Source organism: Syngnathus leptorhynchus, chromosome 14 (genome assembly GCF_054491065.1).
Source record: "Syngnathus leptorhynchus isolate UIUO chromosome 14, UIUO_Slep, whole genome shotgun sequence".
Taxonomy (NCBI): Eukaryota; Metazoa; Chordata; class Actinopteri; order Syngnathiformes; family Syngnathidae; genus Syngnathus; species Syngnathus leptorhynchus.
This window is the reverse complement of record NC_141208.1, coordinates 4,882,353-4,903,532: the sequence shown is the minus strand read 5'-3', so window position 1 is coordinate 4,903,532 and position 21,180 is coordinate 4,882,353. Positions and strand designations below refer to the sequence as shown.

Below are 21,180 nucleotides of genomic sequence, written 5' to 3'. Positions count from 1 at the left end.
CATTTAAACGTAACTGTTGGAGTTGTTAGGACTACTATTCCCAGCATGCTTAGCGATTCCTGTAATTGGAAGTCAAGAATGCCAGAAGCAACAGGTTAATGTCCATTGTGATCATGATACAGTAACGTGATTAATTTTAATGTTCTACTGATCAAGTGGATGTTGAAATGTTGCGTACATACCAGCAAGCAGGTTACATTGGCTAATGGAAAGAGGAGGGGTGGCTTGTTTGTGAACTTTCATTTACCTCAGATTCCCCCTCTTTGCTTCACATCGTGCGTGCGTGTACTTGAACACCACGTTAAAACAACAAACTTTTTTTTCCCCCTGTAAGTTCATAGTTTACTTCTGGTGAGTCACTATGATGCATGGTTAAAGGTGTGTATGTATAGAGGCGCTACAATTAATCAATTAGACCAAATGATAACTATTTGATCATCAATTAATTGTTTAAAAGGCAGGTTTAGTTTGAATTGTCCAAATTCTCAGACTTTTATCCTCTCAATGTGAAATAATGTCCTGTTTTTATAATGTTGGGCTGAGAATTAAAACTTGGATTGTTAACCTGAGTCATTGATTACTCAGCAGAATAATCAACAGATGAATTAGTCATTAAAGTTAATAATTATTGTGGACCTATATTCAGAATGATTTTTGGTAATCGGCGCAACCTAACTTATGTTCAAATACAAATAGACGGAATCATAATTGAACCCATAGGGGAACCCATAGCGTTTCCTCATTTTATACACCAATATTATCTTTATTACAAAATATTCAATAAACCATCTTTACACTGTACAAGTTGTAATGTCGCTTACAGGCGTTTGGATATTTACAAAGAAAACCATAAAAGAGTATAACCTGCATATCAAAGTGAATTTGTGTAAAAAGGCAGGTTGCAAAGACGATTAAGCTTGACATGGAATAAGGCAGAAACATGACATATTGTATTTACACAGGTGCAGTTAAATGCTAAAGATACAACCGTATGGCGTACAGCGGACCACCGCACTTTGCGGGGGATAGGGACCGAAATCAACCTCAAATAACGATTTTCCGCCAATAATTGACCCTCGCCGCAAAACGGACTCCCCAAACACAAATTGCATTTTAAACATCGTCAAACATCACTCTGACTTGTGAGTTAAGTTTTCTTTCTTTTGGTATTTTTGCAGACAAACACAGTTAGAAATTAGCTGTAGCGCCGTTGTGGGAGTAAACACAGTCAACCTTCCTGGCCAATGGAAGCGGCTTCTCTCATTCTCTTTAAATTTAATAAAGTTACAGCATCCATGCCACAACTTAGACCTGCTTTTAGCCAAACTTTGATGGATTCTAAAGAAATACTGGGAGGAAGGTGGTCCGCTGTATGGCTATAAGGGGGAATGTGAGCTAAATGCACCAGTGGTTGATCGGCTGCTTGTGTGCTTTAATACCGTCTTATGTAATACCACGAGTCAAGTTTCGGGAATCCTTTTTTTTTTTTTTCTTTTAGAACGACCTACAACTCTTATTATTCTGAGATCTTATGAGCATTCGTGGGCTGAATGTCTTTTTTTAGAATTGCACACATTTGACCAAAATGGCCCGCTGGCTTCGCATTCCCTAGCCATTTAGTTTGTGTGTAGTTTGCACCAATTATGCAAGTTTTGTTGCTCACAATGTCTTTACTGCATCAAAAGATACCCATGGACTGACAGGGTTTAAAAAAAAAAAAAAAAAAAGACACATTTTAGCTTATCAGATGGTGTTGAAAAGTGTGCTAACGGAGTGGGTGCCATCTTGAAAATCTCATAACTTTGGTTTACTTTAAGGGTTCAATCATATTTATAGCTATGGCTGTCAACATGTCAAAGGTCATGCAGCGGTTTATAACCAATAATGTCCATTGTGCTGTGTCATACGACCACACACCACCCTACACATGCTTAGGCGTGTCGTAAGAAACACTGAGTGACAGCTGTAAATAATACATTGCATCCTTGGCATCATTAAAAGGACAGTGTAAAAGCAATAAGAAAATCATTTAGAAATAAATAAATGCACATACTGTAGAATATCTCCTCTGCAGAGATTTTACCTGCAAAGAATGGATGGTTTGTCTGAGTGTGTCCAAAGAGTGGCGAGCAGCTGAAATCCCTTTAAAAAAAAAAATCCAGCGAGTATGATTGTCTGGACTCATTTCCTAAATGAGCGTCGCACCTGCAGGAAACATGCAGGCCGGTCTCCTCAAGGCCTCCATCTCTCGTCTTTTCTTACCTTCACTGAGGTCACACACTTGTGTTTGTGTCTACACCGCAGCATCGGCCACGGTGGCCACGGTGGCCACTGCTTCAATTTCAATCTGTGTCACATCTATTTCCCCGCCCTCCTCTTCCTCCACCTCACCCACCGCAGGCACGCGGAAGGAGGGCAGGCACGCGGGCCGGTTGTTGGGGGAGGCGACGACCGAGGAGACGCTGCCCAGGGTGGTGGGCACGCTGGTTTTGCCGCAGGAGTGGATGCGGCGCGCCAGGCTGGCCGAGCGTACCACCGACGAGATGGTAGCCGTGCCCACGCCCTGCACCTTGCCCTCCAGGAAGTACGTCAGCATCTCGCCTTTGCCCTTCACGCTCACTTTGCCGCGGCACACCAAGTCGTAGTCCGAGTTCAGCAGGCGGTAGACCTCCTCCGTCACCTGGGGTTCAAAGTGATTCTTAAAAAGGCTTAAAAAGTATCTAAAAATACATCTTGGCTTAAAAAAAAAAAAAAAAAAAAGCTAGCTAGCTAAAAATGTCGGTTTTCGGATTTGTCAATATTATACATTGGCTTTTGGCGTTGGTTTTAAATGCATTCTTTAAATATATTCTGAATTTGTCACCTGAATCTTCCCTGGTACTCCCGTGCTGTCCATGCGACTGGCCACGTTGACCGTATTCCCCCAAATGTCATACTGGGGTCGCCGTGCCCCAATGACCCCTGCCACCACTGGACCAACATTGATCCCTGCAACCGGCACGGCGCATTGAGCAAACCAGATAAGTCACAAACAACATTTTATATTTTGATGGGGGCGCAGACGTACCCACTCTCAAGACAAACTCATTGTAAGACTGATAGTTGATTTCATCCAACACGTCAAACATCTCAATGGCGTAGTCCGCTATTGTGCTCAGGTGGTCGTAAATGGACTTCTTAGCCTATAGAAGCAAACAAACGATGTCATTTGGGTGCACGACTGTTTGCTGAGCGCAGTCGTACCAAGTCATTCTTCGCAGAGGATCAAGAATACAAATTTATCGCTCCATCGTTTTTTCAAGTGTAACCATCCCGCAGAGGCTGTCAGTGTCTCACCTTGGTTCCAACGGTGGGGACGAGGCCCACGGCTGCCATGTACGTGCTGCCTATGGTCTTGATCTTCTCAATATCTCTGTAGCACTCTTTGTCCATGAGCTTGATTAAGACACATTCACGTTTAAGATCCACACCAAGCATCAATTGATAATAAAACATCTGAACCTCATCAAAGTCTGCAATGATCTCGTTGAGCAGTCTCAAGCATTCCACTCCCATGTTGTTGCCGTCCAACTCGATGTAGAAGTCGTTGAAGTTTGGGATGGAGGCAAAAAGGACGCCGACTTGTGCGTAGGACTGGTAGTAAAGATCCTAGAAGAAGAAAAAGAAAACAAAAATGGAATTGTGATGCCACCGCTTGTGTTTATGAGCTGTGCTCACCATGTTTCTTGGGTTGGACAGCAGGAAGTGTTGCGCAACGTGTGCCGGCAACAGATTGAACAGGATCCGCCTGTTGTCCAGTTTGACTTTTTCCATGCCGTCCCTTTCCTCCTCTGCCTATCAACCAGACATGGAACGGTCGAAGCACAGATTAGCATTAGCAAATGGTACATAATGTCTGAAGCCAACTCCAATTATTCCTTCACCTTTTCACCAGCAGGGGTCGGTAAAACCCCTCACATGTACAAATTCCCATTTCAACTGGCTGGTCACATTGCCAAATAGTCGTAATGAAATAGAGCCAAAACAAACCCAACAGAAACCCGTCCGCTTCTAACTCCATTAATATTATAAATGTACGATATATTATTTTGGTGTTGCACATGATTGTGTTGTGATGAAGACACGCTGGCTGACCTGCACTGCCCAGAGGAAGTCCAAGCGCAGTTTGAGGTCAAGCTGCCTGGAGTGGAGGGCCAGGGCACTGACGAAGAGCAACAGAGACAGGATGGGCTCGTAGCCCCGCATGTGGAAGGACCCCCCACTGTGGAAGAGACCAAGACACAAAGTCAGCGCCGGGGCCGGACCACCCAGGAAAAACTACACGGGAGGCTTGAGGCGATCCCCCACGCAGTCGACAGCAAACACGTGCTAAGTTATACAACAATGTGGATTTGGTTGCAGTGTTTACTTGTCTAATTGCCTGAATGTCGGACTAGCGTGACATACGTAGGCTCCTCTAACTCCTGCTAATCTGTTTCCCCTCACTGGATCAGAGAAACGTGACACCTTCCAAACGAAACACGTTTGCTACGTGTAGCCTCCTTTTGAGGCAATGGTGGAAAATCAAAGACGCAAAGGAGCGATTGCCCCGCTGAGCCCGGGGGGCCTCACCCACCCGGCGGTCTTGCGAAAACCGCTGAGCTCCAGCACGGTGACGTAGAGCACAACCAACAGGAGCATCAGCGCCATCTTAGGCAGCCAGGAGACGCGCAGGAAGAGCGCCAGCGTAAGCGTGCCCAACGCGCACGACAGGAAGGCGTAGCGGGCGCCCTCGCACGGCAGCTCGGCCATGGTACGGTTGGCGCCGCCGTCCTCGTCGATGATGACGATGGAGCTGTTGGTGTTGGCGGGACCCCACAGCCGGGGCATGCAGCCCACCTGTACCGAAAGGCAAACAAAAGCACGTATGTGCATTTCAGAACAGCAGTGAACGAGATCCGCCGTGCTAAACGAAATTTACTTACCACGCAGGCCTGGGCCACAGCGTAGATTAAGAGCACTATGAGAATACAGAGAGCAGTGCGGATCTGAATGGTCAGGCACCCTGGAAAACACTGATTCAGCAAATAATGTAGGTCAGGTTAAAAAAAAAAATCTGTGCTCATCCACAAATGTCCGTATGTATCAGAAAGACCCCGGCGGCACACACCTGTATGCTGGTAATATGAAGATACATGATACATGCTACCAGGAAACAGATGCAGAGGACAAGCAGCACCAGCACCACTATGCCACTGGACCCAAAGAAACAAAAGAAAGAAAGAAAGAAAGAAAGAAAGAAAGAAAGAAAGAAAGAAAGAAAGAAAGAAAGAAAGAAAGAAAGAAAGAAAGAAAGAAAGAAAGAAAGAAAGAAAGAAAGAAAGAAAGAAAGAAAGAAAGAAAGAAAGAAAGAAAGATTATAAACAAGTCAACAAATAATGCTGAGATGTGATCTGACGTACTGCGGTATGATGAGAAGATAGACAAGGCCACACAAGGCAGCGAGGATCAGCGACAGAACCACCGCGCTGGTGAAGTACTCATCCGGAACCTGGTGGTACTTAACAGTACCAAAAAAGGAGCAGATTGGTCAGTATTGATCGTTAGAACTGTTCCAAAGGAGTTAAATCGAGCTCACCCTCTGCTCACGTTGCGAGCATTTGTACATGAGCGTGAGGAAATTGAGGTCGGCCGTGTCCGACTCGGTCTGCCGGGCCTCGATCAGCCGCCCGATGTAACGGTTGACCCGGGTTCTGGGGCTGCTCTGGACCACGTTGGCCTGGTTGGCGTTGGGCCGGTTTCGCAGTTTCTGCGGCGCCGTCCTCATGGCCCTCCGCTGTGTGTGTGTGTGGGGGGGGCAAGAGGAAGAGGTCAGAGCGAGCGTTATCATGTCGGAATGGAAACACTCCTGAAGGAGCATCAACCGTACGAGCGAGTGAGTCGCCGATTATACTTTCAAATGGAACTACTGCCGTCACATTTAACTTCATTAGTGGATGCACCCTGCTGAGACTAAGTGTCTTTGGCAGCCATACTGAGGGGAGGTGCAAAATTGCGAGCACTGGAGCAGAACCGCATGGCCTCCATTTTTGCTTTTTTGTTGTCGCTACTCAAACAGAAAGTAAGAAATGTTACATTTTGGGAAAACTTTGGAATGAGAAAAAGACTCGCCGAGCGGGAGTGCTTACCTTATCGCCGTCCTCACAGTTCATGACATTGGAGAAGGGAATCTCGGCCTTGAACATCTTTCTGCAGTGCATGAGCTGCACCAGCAAGTAGCACACCGTCTTGAACTTCATCTTTTTGGCCGGCTTGATATCCGACAGAATCAATCCCGGGAATATCTGCGTGAGACGGCGAAGCCAGGAGGATTTAAAAAAGTCAGTGTATTGGAATAAATGTAGAATGGAAGGTGTGTGTGTGTGTCATGTAGTCATGATTAGCAGGATTAGGACCTTAACCACAGAGACAATGTGGGTCAATCCCTCAAGGTCAAATTATTAGTTTGAACAGATCTGAGCTCCGTTATTGAGCTCCGTGCAAGGTTACAATGTAATATGGTGTGATGAATGGCAGATTGTGTCATTGTCGGAAAATACCATAGAGCAGAAACGTAATTTAGCAAACAGAAGAAGACGGAAGACTGCAACTTTTTGTTGAAATGAAGTTCCTCAACTCATTTTGACATTGTTACCCGGCACCAAGATGCTGGAAAATGACAACAAAGCACTTCAGCATAGCTCTTTGGAAGTAAAATGGTAAAAGATGGCAGCAAAGCACTCTTTTTATCCAAATTAAACTCCTCAACTTCCAAATATTCTTTTGTCCCGAGATGCCACAAGATGGCAGCAAAGCACTACTTTTGTCTAATGAGGTTTTGAAACTCACTTTCATATAGTCCACATTATATCATCTTGAACATATTTCACACGATACTTGCAGCGATAGCACAATTTGGGAAGCGCAACATGTGAGAAGAGCGTTGCTTGCTGACGTGTTTTCCGCACGCGTGCATCTGTATGCATGCTCAATGCTCAACTCTGCAAATCTGTGATAAAAGAGGCCACAGGCGTTTTTTTTCGCCCCCCCCCCCCTGCTAGTTGAATCCATTACAGGCTGGAAGTGACCATCATCTGCACATCAAATGTGTGAGAGCTCCATTAGATCACGCTTGATGCTTTATACTACACTCAGGTTGCGCCCCCCCCGCCCCCTCATTCACCTCCTGCGAGATTTGAGAGCAAAAGAAGCAACCAGGAGATAAGCCTCCTTCTTCAATCGAGCCTCGTCTGACTTTCCATGTGGATAATCTCTGCACAGTACACCCTTGAAGGTATTAAGGGTTCACTCGGGGCCACGGCCTCATAAAGAACACAACCCAAAGTGCCGCAGTACGTCGTCATCAATAGCAGCCGGCGTACCTTGCGTCGGTGAGATGGCACGATAAAGAAAGTTTCAATCTGGTGTTTTTGGAGGAAGGCGTTGCGCTCGTGACCGTTTCCCGGCTCCACCTCGTAATCTCCGTTCAGGCACTCCAGTGTGGATTTGGTGATGTGGACTTTCCTATGGAATGCAGCAAAACAAATACAAACATGCACATGAACATTATTTTTTTTCAGGCACTGGGTAAGTACTGACCCGGGCAGTCCCCCGGCCTCCATCACGTTGGCGAGAGTGACGTCGTTGGACCACACGTCGTACTGCCACTTCCTGAGGCCCAGCACTCCGCACAGCACCCTGCCCGTGTGCAGGCCCACACGCATGTTCAGGTTGACTTCCGTGGCCTCTGCCACCGACCTGAGAGTGCAGGCGGAAACACTTTTAACGGATACTGAAATGCACATAGTTTCAGTTGTGTCTACTCTAGTGGACGACAGTGAAATTACACCCAAAATAAACGCAGGGAAATTGAGGATTAGGTGACTGTATCATGAAAAAAGGTGAGTCTGATATTTGTAGGACTCCTCAATGTGATGCGGGTTTATTGAAGACTCGAAAATTGTCCTTAGCCAGTGAGTACTCCAGGGGTTACCTTGCTTCCCCTGCCCAAAGTCACCTGGGATCGACGCCAGCTAATCCGCGCCGCTAATGAATATAAGCACTATAGAAAATGGATGGAAAGCACATCTGCAGCAAATATGTCCACTCAATGTTGTTTAACATCAACAATGCAGTGTTTTCCCCTTTTTTCTAATTAAGACTCTCAAAGAACTTTTCCAGACCTGGACAAAGATGACTTATCTTCAAATGTGCTATAATTTGCTCTCCAATTCCAAAACAGATGAGACCAAAGAAGAAGACAGCAACTCTAATCCATGTCACAATCTTCATAGCCAGACTGAAATCAAGCCATGAACGTATCAAATTAGAAATGATCGTTTTCTCTTCTTCAATATGGAGCGTATCAAATGAGAAAGTGCAGACACCTAGGAGGTGAACGGATTATCTTGACAAAGAAAAAGTACCAATCTGGACTTTGGAAAGTGTCCTTAGGGTGGGAAATCGATTCAGTTTGTCTATAAGCGCCCGTTGTGATTGGCTGGCAGCCTCTCGCCTGAAGTCAGCTGGGCTATCCTCCAGCAAAATGAAGACGGGCAGGTCTATTTAGAAAAAAAAATAAATAAATCATCAATTCCCTCACGTTATAGTGTCAATCATGTCCAGTCCCATTTCCACGCAGCAGTGGGCGTGGTCCGCCTTGGGCTGCGTCAGGCCAGACACGCAATAGTAGCAATCCCCCAGGATCTTGATCCGACGACAGTGGTTCTCCTAGCAACACACACATGACAAATACACACTGTCAACGAGATGATGCTAGCATAGATATAGGATACAATCATGCTTGATGAATGCCAGCGAGGTCAAATAAGCTCGGGGAACATTTGGGCATACATCACAGCAATGCAGCGAGGCAGAATTATGCAAATGAGCAGTTCATCTTTGGTTCCAACGTATGAATGTATTTTACTCAAAGCGAAGACTCCGTCCCTTTACGGTAAGCAAGAGAACAGAAGGCGGGCAAATACAAAGCGCCATTATGATGAGAGCGTGCGATGGAGGCAGGGGAAGCGGGTTACCGTTGACGCCGTCGCTCGCAACCCCTTCATTGTCTCCATGGAGCTAATGGGATCACCGGCCGTGCATGCGGACAGCAACAAAGACTCATAATTATGCAGGTTGGCGGCGGCTGGCCGGCCGGCCGGGCCCCACGCGAGGCCAGGCGGACGGACGCGCTATTTTTAACGTGCGAGTCGATTTGTGCTGACGCTCGTGTCCCATGTTTGCAAGTTTAAATAAACATTCAAAAGTTAAGAGAGAAGAAATATCACTCCCGGTCAAGCATTAGTTGTAACTTGTAGTGTTTATGTGTCATACAAAAAAAAAAAAATCCACTTGTTGATGAAACTGATCCTTAAATTGTAAATATTACTAAATATCTTATGTATTGTATATATTATCACAAATATTATTACATACATTTTGGATTATTACTACTACTAAGTCAACTTGATATGCTATATAGAAAAACAGATTTATGAAAAGCATCTTTTGATTAGAAAAAAATGACCAGTGTTCCATTAATCTGTCAAATACTTTTTCAATTCATCCATGAAAAGGATAAAACCAAAACATTGATTCAAATTAAAAATGTTGCTCATTGTTTATCAAAATAAAAGTGGACACTGTCAAAAAAAAAATCTTTTTCCCAAATCAGAGATTTTTGAAAACGATTCTGAATCGGCCCTATTTTTTCTCACTAGCATATCATGATATGATTGGCGTTGAGGACAGTGGAGTCATTTGGAAGTGATGCTGACTCTCTGCCCAGCCTTGCTAGAAGCTCAGTACAGTGGCAGTTATTATGTAAATTAAAATCACTCTTACATAATTCCTAGGCGAAGGGATTTTTTGAATCATTTATTATTGCAAATTAACGTCTCAGTATGTTCTTCATCATTAGCTGGTTGACAGTACATCAAATGTTGGAGCAACCGAAGCTACACTTCAATACGTCGCATCTTTCAAATAGGCTCTCTTGTGTTGTCAGTGAGCCAGCCGAGTCCATTTAGACTGTCTCGGGTCAGGTGATCAGTAACAGATGGCGCGATGGCAACGAGGCAAGGCTTGGGCGAGCTGGGGGGGGAAAGCCCCGGCCGGTGCTTAAAGTCTACCACTCTGTACTTTTCCTTTGCTAATCTGCAACTGTGGCTTTAGGATCTGATTGAGAACCCGAGCGAGATTACCGCACAGCACGTGACGCAAGGACGGCCGAACGTGCGTTTTAATCGAGAGAAGAAAGACGTCGAGACGACACGCATCGTGTCATCGATAGAAATAATGACCGCATTCGTAATAGAGCACTTCTGCGAGATGTGTAGCCTCGTACACATGCGACCTGATATGCCTTATGCAGATTGTTGCAAATGAGTACACACACTTCATTGCGCCCCCAACAAAGAGGATGACACAAAGCAAGAGGCAAAACAAGCTGTAAAATAAAGCGGACACACACAAACCAGCAGATGACAGCAGCGACGGTAGCGGTGCTATGAGTCACCGAGGATATGTTGTTATTTGTTAGAAATCCTCACATCCTCCAAGTTTAGGCCCGAAAGCGCCAGAGGGCGAAACTGTGCCTTTAACCGTCGCTGTCGTTTGACTTCTATGTCAATTTTCTGAATGTGATTAAAGCCAGTATGGCCTTCAGCCGGCTAAATTTGTTCGCTATGCATTAATACAACTGGAAATTCCATTTGTGAAGCAAGGGTGACTCTCGTGCAATCATTTCTATGAGATTGCACATACATTTAAATTGCTATGAACCATTTATAGAGGATAGAAAAAGGAATAGAATGCCTTTAAAATATAAGACTGGATTTAAAAAAAAAAAAAAAAAAAAGATATTTGGAAATGCACACAAAAATGCTTATAGCTATAACAACAAATAATTCTATCTGTTCATGACCCGGGAGCTCGGCTGACGTAATATCAGACATTTCCAAGAACTAGCCAAAATGTGTCAGGAAAGCAGAATCACGTTGAAACCAAAAGTTAAGCAGAGCTGCAGAGCTAGCGCAGAACAGCATTAGCTAACGGCATTAGCATCTGGTTTGCTAAGGTTATTTGTTTGACGGCAAAGTCTCATCTTCATGCGCCACATGCACAGAGTGAGGAAGTGCTGCCTCCACGAGTGAAAATGCAATCTAAAACAGCTTTTAGTGTTGCAAGCACTTGATAGTTTACATGCTTTGTCACCCCCCCCCCCTTGCGCCATCTCTAGTCGCCATGGCAACCAAAGCCCATGAAACTGAGGGGAACGGTGGGACTTAACGGTGATCCTCGCATCTGTTCGGGAGGCAAAGCCATCAGGGCAGTTGGCTTGTGTTTACATGTCAGATTTAAGGTGTTGACAGAAAGGTGGCGCTGCCTCGCCAGTGCAGGGTCACAAATGTTTGCACCTGCATGATATCATTTCTTGCTACTATTTTAGTTTGTCTCTATTAATGCGAAACTGTAGAAAAAGACCAAACACAAACAACCGTGGGAAATTCCGAAGGTGAAGAAGCAAAAAAGGCACTCGATGGCTACATCTAAAAATGGAAGCGTGAGACGGAGCGTCGAGAGAACCACGGGGCATAATAGACGCGCCGTTGAGGGAACTAGGCTGCTGCGTGTCAATCAAGAAGCTGCGAAACAAGAAGCGGAGGAGTTTGGAAGCTGTGATGCACGGAGGTGTTGTGACAGGAGAGAAAAAGACACACCGGAATGACGAGGCCCCAGACTAAAACCACCAAAAAAAAGTTACGTCAATTTGAAGGGAACAATCTGGTTGCTAGGATATCCCGAATAAAAATGCTAACCATTCGTAAAAATAATCTTTGTATAAATAAATGGAATGTTTCAATAAGATTGCCTTTTTTTTTCTGTCCGTCATGATTTGATTTTAAAATTCCCAGCCATTTTTGCCAGTGGCACTCTCAGCTGTTATTTTGTGTGCTGGACAGCCTGCCGAAGACTCAGCCAAGGAGAGGAAGTGTTTATCGAGTGAGGCGAGCAGTTGGCGTGTCAATTTGCACGCTTGGAAATCAACAACCATCTCTTTAGCCGTCCCACGGACACGTCATTCATCGGATGCACCGAAGCACTACTTGAGATTTATTGTCTTGGCCGAATTTTGTGAACAACCCTGAGTGTTTTTTTTTTTGGGAGAGCGTTAAGGTCCCAAAGCTTCCTAGAGGTGTTAACGTCGCTAATCTTCCATCTCAGCGGTAGTCAGCGGATTCTGGCGACGACGCTGAAGAGTTATAATTATTCTCGGCTTGCGTTCCAGTGGGCGTTGGCAATCAAACTGCCGAGACTTGTCAGTGTGAGCGGGATTCCTGGAAACCCAATTTTTATGGATGAAGACCTAGTCGAAGGCTTCAACGGAAACACGACATGCAAACGTAATCAGACGAGTCATTGAAATTGGGGAAGAAAGCTGCAATATTGCCAATCTTACCAGTTTTTTTGTTTTTGTTTCAATGTTACAAATAAATAAATAAATGAATACATAAATAAATAAAGAAAATAAATAAAAAATCAAAATTAAATAATTTAAATAAAATGTGTTTGTTTAAAGTGTGATGTGGTACAAGTAACCGCAAAAGTCCAAAGTGAAGATTCAAACATGGAATCTTAGAAGAGTGAGGCCCACTTGCTAAATACTTTTGCCTGCAATTTTTCTCTTCTTCCCCAAAATGATCGTTCCAAATCGGAGATGATGAACATCCGAGAGACTGGTGTGCATTGTCAAGTGCTCCTTAGGAGGAGTCTATGTTCGTGGCGTGGAGCCCAAGCAGCTTGACTGGTCCAGAGAGTGGACAGGTGGTGTGGGGATGGTGCTGGAATGCTATTACGAGATGACGCCCAGTGGCCATGTACCATCACCCCCTCGTCGCAAGAAAAAAAACATAAAAAAGAGGAGAAGAGCGCCCGCTGACTACTGCCATGATGAGTCACTGCTACCCGCCACTTCCTGCCCGAGTGGATCAGAGTGAAGGAGGGCTTCGGGTCGAGGTCTGGCTATGACATCGGATGACAAGCTCCAACCCCGTCTATTCAACTGACTTTAAATGTAAACAAGTCCAGAAACATGAACCCGGATAAAGCTGGTCGCACCAAAATCGGGCTGTTTCATACTGATCGAAAAGAACGTTTTATAGCTGTTGAGGGAGCTCTTTGCGAATCTGCTCTTTGGTATGGCGCAATAGTGGTTAACACACATGCCTCACACTTATGAGTCCGGTGATTTAAATCAGGGCTCCGGATTTCCTGCGGGGTGTTGGCAAGTGGCGTAAATGCAAATTTCTAGTGAACTATTTACAAAGAGGGAGGAGCTGTGATTGCAACTTCCTCCTCTGGTCGTTTTGCACAGCCATGCAGTGTGGAGGGGAAAAAAATCTGCCCAGGGCGAGTCTGGACTAGATTAGAGTCTTCCTCAAATGAAGCACTTGGTAATTACATTACACATCATCAGGTCTTCCAGTATTCACTGCGACATCGCGCCGAGTTGACAGCCAAGACCATTCAAGTCATGCTACACACACACACACACACACACACACACACACACACACACACACACACACACACACACACACACACACACACACACACACACAAGGGAAGCCTTTTCCTATCAGGGGTCACAACACATGCGTAGGGATGATAACCATAGAACAGTAAATGGCTTTTGAGCAAAGCAATTGTTCAAATATGAAGATCAAGCAGATGCTAACCAAAATGCACTAGCAATAGCGGCAATGCAAAATAAACTCACCGTAGCGAGCTCGTCGAACTTTCCAAAAAGCTCGTTCAGGAGTTTAACCAGTTCCTGAGCGGTGCACTGGGAGGCCAAGCTGGTGAAGCCGACGATGTCTGCAAACAGGATGCTGAGGTGGGCAAAAAAAAAAAAAAGAGAAAAAAAGAGAAATGGCTTGTTATTGTCATGATAATGGCGCTGGATCAGATTAGCAGCAAGGGAGCTCTTTAAATGACATTTAGGAGGTCAGTTTGAACAGCAACGTTGGATTTTTCGACAGCGGACCAATCAAAGATGGCAATTAGTGGCCAGCAGCAGGCAAAGAAAGATTAAAAAGGGAGGGAGGGAGGGAGGGAGCGAGAGAGTCTGCCCCATTTTGACTGGCGGCGCAGTCAAAGCACAGCGACTGAAAATAGAAGGCAGAGCATTCTCACGGGGATCAAGGTGAAGACGTTTTCTGTTGGAGGAGTCATTCAGGGATATTGTGCCGTCGGGACCTTGTTGCCGTCGTTTCCACAACACATGCCGCTTTACGCAACGACGTCATTTTGTTGTCAAAATAGTCATTCTGATTTTGCACTTTAAGTTTTGCGCCGTCCTTGAATCAGAAATGTGTCATGAAAAAAATTCAAAGGATATATTTTTGGATGATTTTTATTATATTATTATTTATTGATTTTTTTTTTTTTTTATTTCAGGTTCTATTTGACCCGTCTATCCCTGTCCTAATTTGACTTCAACCCTTCATTTCCGTGTAATTCCACAGAGACGAGGCGACGTCTTTGCGCCGCCGGATTCATTTATGTCAACACTTGAATCGGTCGCCATCTGTGACGGCCAAATATTTAGAACGCTGAATGTTGCATTAGTGCAAATCTGCAAACAGTGGGCCTAATGCGACGCTCAACTTGCATTGTGGGCACATACAGCGGCCAATAATAGAGCAAAGAACTGGAGAAAACCCAAATTGATTTTGAATAGGCAGCCTACACAACACATGTCCCGTTATCTAATTCCACAAGATAACACAATAGATCCTGTTGCGGGGCCCACTTAACGCTCCCAGCCAATTCTCTTTTCTTTTTTTCTTTCTCATTTAGTTCTTTCTGAAGTGAATATTTCCTTCGAGTTTTTTCCAGCAGCGAGAAACCATTTCATCAGACAGACAAATGTGAGTCAACAAAGGCCCGATCATCAGATGTCAAAGATTATCCCGAGCAATTATCTTGGGGTGTGCTTTTTCTGCCAATCTCCTTGGGCCGACTGTCTTACATCAAGTTAGGGGAAATTATTTTAGCGGGGTACACACATACTGTACGGATCATCAAGGGCCCGATTATCAGGTGTCTCGAAAAGATTATCCTGAGCGATTACTGGGTAAGAAAGTTTGTCGAAGAAACTTTCTTACTTAATTGTTGTTGGGGGTTTTTTTATATTCTCGCACATTTCGCCCCTGCATAATTTAAAAGATATTTAAAACCCATGTGGAGCACGAAGGTGTAAAAACTGCATTTAGCACTCGTGTGAACTTGTGATCTGCCAGGCTGGTTGTGGGAACCAACATTTGGGTGAAGAAATCATTTTGCTTTGAGCCATTTGGAATTTTTTAGGCCACAACTGAAATGATTTAAAAGACATATCATGGAAAATCCATCGCCTTAAAAAAAACATTGGGTTATTTTCATAAATAGGAAACAGAATTTTATGCTCTCTATTTTTTTTAATTAAGTTGACAATCTACTGTATGTATAGGAGTGGATTGAATAGCTGAGAAAATATTTTTTTTATGAAATAAATAGTCGGTCTTGAAAGGTGAACACTTCTAAAGGGGTAAAAATAGGATTTCATTTCGACTTTTACTTGCTTCATTTATTCAAATGAGGTACAGTTTAGCTTCAAAGTGGACATGGTTTGGAGAAGCATGAAGTTACCACGCCTGGGAGGTTCCTAAAATAGTGAAAATAAAAAAAATAAAAACACAATGTGGTCTTTTATATTCCAAATCTTGTTGGAAGGCAGCCATTTTTTTTAGCAGCTGATCACAACAATATCCGCCTGCTCGGACTCTAATCAGATCAAAACAGTGCCCACCTCCACCTTGGCTGAGCATAATAAAGAAACGCTCAGAGAAAAACTGAGCTGGTAATTAAAGTCCACCTGAATGACATAAATCCTGTCCTGCGTCCAATGTGTGTGTGTTTCGAGGCACAAAAACAAAAACAATCAGAGGGAAGGCCTTTGAAATGGGATCCATATTTAGACAGTCACACACACGGCGTTACGCAACGAGAACCTCGTCGTCTCCATTGAAATGCTTCCCTTGTCGCAATCCCGAGGCGAGGCAAACTTTCTCGCCGCTCTGACAGCAGCGAGAGCACTCAAGAAAGGAACTCAGGTTGCTCTGCCCTCATGAAAAAATCATTTGATGGGGGGGCAAAAGTCAAAGGTACTGGACCCGCCATTTGGTACATGCCCGCATTACAGCTTAATGGCGCAAGCTTGAATTGAAATTCAATTGGATTTATATTTTTGTCGACTTTTTATGTTTCATTTATTTGGTTCGTTTTTTCATTGCCGTGCAAAGTGGGTCATACAGTAAGAGGTTTCTCACTTCCTGAGTAAGACAATAATCATTAGGAGCCTCTTTTCCAATGAAACATCATTTGCTCAATTGACTACCGCAGAAATGGGCGCAAGAGTCATTTCGGTTTCTCTTTCACCAAAATCTCACAAGCCCTTTTTTTTTTTTTCCCTCCGGGGTGCTGCCGAGCCTCCATGACCCTGAAGTTGCTCACTGGTGGCCTATTATCCGATTCCTAGCAAGTCCCTAATTGGATCTTTTATGTCAGCGGACGTGGGTTCGCTTGTGTTTAATGATCCAAAACGACAAATCTTTAAATGCACTGAGACACTTTTAATGCTACCAGGCAGAAATGTCCCATGGCGAGTATTCAACGCGTCTACTCTGGTGGATTTCCTCCGAAGACCTAGACGGGTCTGATGAGCCGAGCGGGTACTTTACCTGACGTTGTCGTGGCGCTGAATGTAGATCTTGTGAAAGATCCTTTCTGGCGGCTTCAGGAAGTCCTCCTTCATCTCCATGGCGACGTTCCTGGGCAACAAACTCATGAGGAGGCGCTCCTGGATGCAAGACAAACAACAACAAAAAATCGTCAGGATTACAGTAGGAGAGTTAATATAAATGCAACTGTTATTAATATATTTCAGTCTATTTATTTTTAAGCACACGCTGGTTACAAAACAAAAGAGGTAAGTATCATAGGTTTGGGGCTGGAACAGATTAATTGCATTTCTATTCATTTCAATGGGAAACATTACTTTGACTGAGCAACATTGCAAGTTACAAAAGGGCTCAGGAAACCAATTAAGTTCGTAAATAGAGGTTCCGCTGCATCCATTTCTTCATATAACGTTTATAGTAGTTGTGTATTTTCTTTTCTATTCCACTCGACTGTATTTTTTCTTGTGCTTTTTTTTTTTTTTGTGGCCCCGTACCTGTTTTTCGTTTTCGTCCTCCATGCGAAGTCGTTCTTCGATGCAGTTGCGAGCCTGCAGGAAGGCTTTTCTCTGCGCTCGCTCCGTCAAGATGCGCACAAACAGGCCCGACAGGTTGACGCTGGTGAACAGCACCGTGTTGGCCACCAACTAACAAAACAAAACCAAAAAAATGTTACTTCACTTTTGATCGCTCAGAAGCTGACGGGATGCGATGAGAGTTTGGAAATGACAGCAAATAGTTTTTTTGTTTTTTTTCACGGGGATCATCAATTTGAGGTATGGAAAAGGAGCATGTGTGATAAATGTGTCAAGTCTATTTTTATAGAAACTGCTTCAACCATTATAGCTGATACCCAAGTTTTCATGAAGTAAAAGGAATTTATTCCAAAGCATATTTTCAGGTCATTTGACAATAATCTTCCCTATAACGAGAAATTTATTCACAACGCAGTACACGCAGTCTACAATGATTTGTCTCATAATAAATATGGACATATTTCTCCACAAAGTATGCGGACTCGATTTTGCGGTAAGCCCTGAAAGTTCAACAACTGAAGCTGGTGCATCTACATCACAGCCGTCCACAAGGACGCGCTCGGTGACGTTTTTATGAGCTCATTCTACGGAGGAATTATGAGCGAGGAAAAAATAAAAATCTATGGTGTTTTATTTGTAAAGCGCACCCAAGAAGCATCGGTTTTAATGGGCGTCATTACAAAGCGACTCCAAATGAAGGTTGATTTTTTCATGTGTTGGAGCAATGGAGGTGAAACAAGGTTGCACTTCTTGCATGCTGCCAGCAGGGGTGCTGTTGATTCACTCCTTGAGTCATTTACAGTCTAAAGAAAGACAACATGAACAAATGACTAAATCCAATTGCCTATCCCCACAAATTATGAGCTGATGAAAAAAAAATTTTTACCGTGTGGTAGTGTTAAGAAGAAGAAGAAGAAGCAGTTTTTTTCGACTGCGTGAATGAGTTTAAGTCTCCTCAATCCAACATAAATAGAGAGCATCTCTTTTGAGGAACACCGACTGTAACCATTTTTCTGACAGCAAAGGACACCGAGCAGAGGACTCGCATGCAACTTCAGTACTAAGGACAGCTCCCTGCAGCTCATTCAGCGGAGAGCACAAAATACACTTTGGGTGCAGTCTCTTCCTTCCTGCAAAATACAGCCAAACGACAAGCCAAGGGGGGGGAGGAAGGGCTTTGACATAAAGAGTGAACTTCAGCAGACCCTCGCTGCTGGTGAGGAATACAAATAAGCGTGATGGGACGGGAGAAACCGTGTGACTCTTACCCCGGGGGATCTGAATCGCCCTCGGAGGAGGAGATGGCTGGAAATGGGGGAGTGGGGCGACATCCTGCAAGCCGGAGGCAACAGAAGTAGGGCAAGACTAAACGCCACACGGGGTTGTTTTCTACAAAACAAAATTTTTGGTGGGTTGTCCTTTTGACTCAAATTTTGAGTGAGCAAAGCAAGTCATATCAGTCAATCACTCAGATAAAGATGCCTGGGCAACCGGATGCTGTGTGCACTTCACTTGGGGAGGGGGGGGGGGGGGGGGCGAATTGAGATTTAATCAGTTCATCACGCGCCCAGTCGATGACAGCGTATTTGCTGAGGAGATTGTTTCTCCACCTCTCCGTCGGTACGGCTGACGAGGCGCCTCGGTTGTCGTGTGAAGGACAGTGTGGGCTGCAGATAGATAGCGAGGGGAAGCTAATCCATTAAGCTTAGAGATGAGCCCCGTGGCATGACCCCCGAATACATGGATCGCACCTGCAACCAACCCCACTCGCCCTGATATTGCCACTTTATGACTATTTTGTAATAACAAGGAGGGAGGGGGGGGGGGGGTTGCCTACCGTGGCCGTGATCCACAAGGGGGATAAACCCTCCATGTCACAAACGCCTGACGGGGCTTTCGCCTCCAGTCAGCCCGAGCTGTGACACGCACCTCATTCCCTTGCCACTTGCAAGTGATGATTAAAATCAAAACCCTCATCCCTCAACTCATATAAAAAAAAATGTGCACGTGTATGAGTGTGTGTTGTGTACACGTTCGTGTATATACAAACACACGTGTAGGTGAATGAGAATGTATTTGCGCGTGCGTGTTCATGTGCATGTTTTGGAGAGTACACGCGTGTTTGTGCGAACATTCATGGATACACGTGTACGTGTGTTTGTGCGCGTGCATGTAGGTACTCACCGTTCTCCAGAGTTTCTGCGTCCTGACGGAGGTGGCGGTCACAATAAGATGCGACACGGACACCATGAGCCCGAAGAGCACGGCCAGCAGGGTCCGGACGGGAAGCAATGCGTAGGCGACAAAAGTGACCAGGACAAGCTGCCACACGCCTTGGTCGGGCGACGTGTGCGGCTCAGAGCCCGCAGCGCCCAGCGAGAAGGGACAGCAGAGGAAGGCGAAGGTGAAGCCGAAGAGCAGGCTGAGGTTGACGATCTGCTGCAACTGGGTCACTTGCAGGTACTTGACGTTGGTGACGATGAAGAGCGACGTGAAGACGACGCAGTGCACCGGGTGCGAGCCCTTGGAAATGGTAAGGTGGCCGGGGCCGCTCAGGAGCTCCCCACCGGCCAGCGCCGACGACATGACGATGAGCACGGCGAGCGCCTTGAGCGTGGACGTCTGCCCCAGCTTCAGGTTGTAGTTTTGGAACAGAGACTCCAGTTCCTTGCAGTCGAACTCGTCCTCGCAGGCGATGCTGCTCACCGGGAAGCCCGGCGGACACGGACTCCTCTTCCGTCGGCTTCGGACTTTCTCAAACGGCGCTTCCTCCATGTCGGGGCCATTCATAAACTGAAGATGTAGTCAGCTTGATTTTTTTTTTTTTTTGGGGGGGGGAGGGTGGGGGGGGCAGAGCGCACTTTACCCACAACAAGGCACTAGGAGCAGCGTCATCTCTTTACACCGAGATAAATGTACAAACCACATAGGGGGGAAAAAAAAGAAGACGGAGCGACGTCCCCTCGCAACTTAGCGGCTCTTGGCGGAGCTCAGGCTCAGCTGGGATCACGCGTGCGCAGTGCGAAGCCGACGATAAGTCTCAAGATGATAATAATGGGACTGTCCACGCAGCGTCCCTAGCTCTCTCTCACTCCCTTGTCTGCCACCTACACGCCTTTTCCACCATTAGAATGGTCGCATCTGCTCAACATGATCGCTTCCTGCTCACATCCATCACGCATGAACATAAGTGGGGAAAGAAAAGTCGTGGGACCAAAGAGTCACTAAGCAAACATAATCCAGGGACCTTTAGTTTGCCTAGTAATACTTCAATTATTATTGAATTTTCAATAATATGATTAATCATGTATTTTTTTTTCAATTCGACTGTCAATTTACATCACATTCAAAGGGATCAATCTTAATACAGAACATCACCGACTGAGTATATTCTACATTTACTATAAAAGTGTCATCTGTAGGAAATGACTTTTGACTCAAAGGAGAAAAGATTTTTTTACCAGAAATAAAAATCAATGAAGCCCTCGAGTGATTATGATGGTAATAATAGCCCAAAACTACTTTGGAACAAATCCCCTCTGATAAACTGGCATTTGTTGACCTTAAAGGAGTTGGGATAAAAAGTCCAAAACATGAACAAAATGGGGATATATATATATAAAAACTATAAATATGTTCTCAAGTGTCAGGTTAAGAGCAACATGTTTGAGGGCTACCACCAAATGCATGCGGCACTCCATGCATCTGTGTACGGAATGAGATCATTTCTGTCTTGGCAGCACCAGAATCATGGGTTCTTGTTTCATTCATTACCACAAGATTAGTCACCAGGCAAGCACAGACTGAGGGAGCAACAAAGTTGACAGATGGATGCTCCGTGC

The 21,180-nt window shown here is 44.9% G+C and overlaps 1 protein-coding gene across 1 annotated transcript; it reads right to left on the bottom strand.

Annotated features, from left to right (window-relative positions):
- Nucleotides 1–853: 853 nt before the first annotated feature.
- LOC147046159 (adenylate cyclase type 1-like) lies at nucleotides 854–20,128 on the bottom strand. Its single transcript, XM_085929825.1, has 20 exons — nucleotides 19,523–20,128; nucleotides 17,300–17,449; nucleotides 16,806–16,924; nucleotides 13,802–13,913; nucleotides 8,621–8,748; nucleotides 7,618–7,776; nucleotides 7,401–7,542; nucleotides 6,168–6,323; nucleotides 5,618–5,815; nucleotides 5,442–5,539; nucleotides 5,150–5,234; nucleotides 4,965–5,054; nucleotides 4,616–4,878; nucleotides 4,135–4,261; nucleotides 3,718–3,834; nucleotides 3,502–3,648; nucleotides 3,337–3,435; nucleotides 3,068–3,182; nucleotides 2,864–2,988; nucleotides 854–2,680 (listed from the first exon to the last, which is right to left on the bottom strand). Exons 1-20 carry the CDS (start codon nucleotides 20,126–20,128, stop codon nucleotides 2,294–2,296), a joined length of 3,423 nt encoding a protein of 1,140 aa, XP_085785951.1. The 3' UTR covers nucleotides 854–2,293.
- Nucleotides 20,129–21,180: the final 1,052 nt, after the last annotated feature.